Source organism: Perkinsus marinus (genome assembly GCF_000006405.1).
Source record: "Perkinsus marinus ATCC 50983 genomic scaffold scf_1104296975926, whole genome shotgun sequence".
Lineage (NCBI taxonomy): Eukaryota > Perkinsozoa > Perkinsida > Perkinsidae > Perkinsus > Perkinsus marinus.
This window is the reverse complement of record NW_003200605.1, coordinates 2142-3279: the sequence shown is the minus strand read 5'-3', so window position 1 is coordinate 3279 and position 1138 is coordinate 2142. Positions and strand designations below refer to the sequence as shown.

General features: G+C 53.1%; 1 protein-coding gene across 1 annotated transcript; it reads left to right on the top strand.

Annotated features, from left to right (window-relative positions):
* Window positions 1–237: 237 nt before the first annotated feature.
* Pmar_PMAR004435 (hypothetical protein) lies at window positions 238–647 on the top strand (the record flags this gene model as incomplete). The annotated part of the gene is made up of 1 exon (XM_002764935.1): window positions 238–647. A coding segment is annotated over one exon (410 nt), but the record flags the coding sequence as incomplete, so codon positions are not given.
* Window positions 648–1138: the final 491 nt, after the last annotated feature.

Here is a 1138-nt window from a genome sequence, read left to right as displayed (position 1 = left end):
AACCTTCGCCTTCCTCAGTATAGCGAATGAGCCCAATATCGATTACTGTGCTGCTAAGTCTGTGGTATTCGTACAGAACTTAAGTGCAGGTAGTGCGCTTATTGTTATTGTCCTAGGGTCGTAGTATTGGTTGCTCTAGCTCGAGTTCCCTTGTTGTGTTGTTCTTAGAGTTCATCAACCGATACCCCGACACCTTTTTGGTAGCAGCTCCTTGTTACGAACGATTACAACTACGAGATGGTTGGTTCAGCTTCTGGTTCTACCCCCACTCCGTCCCGAGCGGAGGGGGAGGGCCCTCGGGCCCCCTTGGTGCGTCGTGATCCTGAGGAGGCAGCTGAGGAGGCCTATGACGAGTTCATTCGTGCTGAGTTGGGTGAGGCAGCGGTTAAGCAGGCGGCCGAGATGGCGAGGCGTTCAGTGGAAGAGTATAACCGCGTGTTAGAAGAAAGGTCACCCTCTCAAGCGGCCCCAACACTGAAGCATCAAAGTATGGTTACTGAGTCGGCTGAGGACAACAAGCAGGCCGAGTTATCACGGACGAGAGGCATGTTGGCGCCTCTCCTCACTGGTCAGACGTTGCAAGTGGTGACCGCCCAGATGCCGGAAAGATATGATGGAGTCTCCGACCTAAGGATCTGGTTCCGAAGGTTCGAGGCATACACCGGCATACGAGTCCCGCTCTCGCCGAGACTCGGTTCCCTCCCGCTTCCCGCGAGGGAAGCGGGAGAGAAAATTTTTCAGAAACGCGGGACGGGATTAGAGCGAGAATCCCGTTTTCCCGCTATCTTCCCGCTCTTCTCTCACAGCGGAGCTGTCAAGCCGCCTACATCAACTTCGAAGGATGCCTCTCAGTCGCATCAATAAATTTTGCATAGTGCTCTTTCTAAGAGCTCTAGAAGGGGAGGGAGAATATCTCCCCTCTCCAGTTATATGACTCGAAGCGTGTGATTCCTTGCTGACACGATCCATTCAGGGTTCACACTGTCAGAGGCTTAGCTTCGCGTGAAGTGGACAAGCAATCGATCATCACGGCGAACGCTGTTTGCAAGATGCACGCATGAAACCGCAGCGGTTACTGGCTTCACAAGTATAATACATTCAGCGAACCGGATCCACTACATGAGCAGACTTGGTGGCG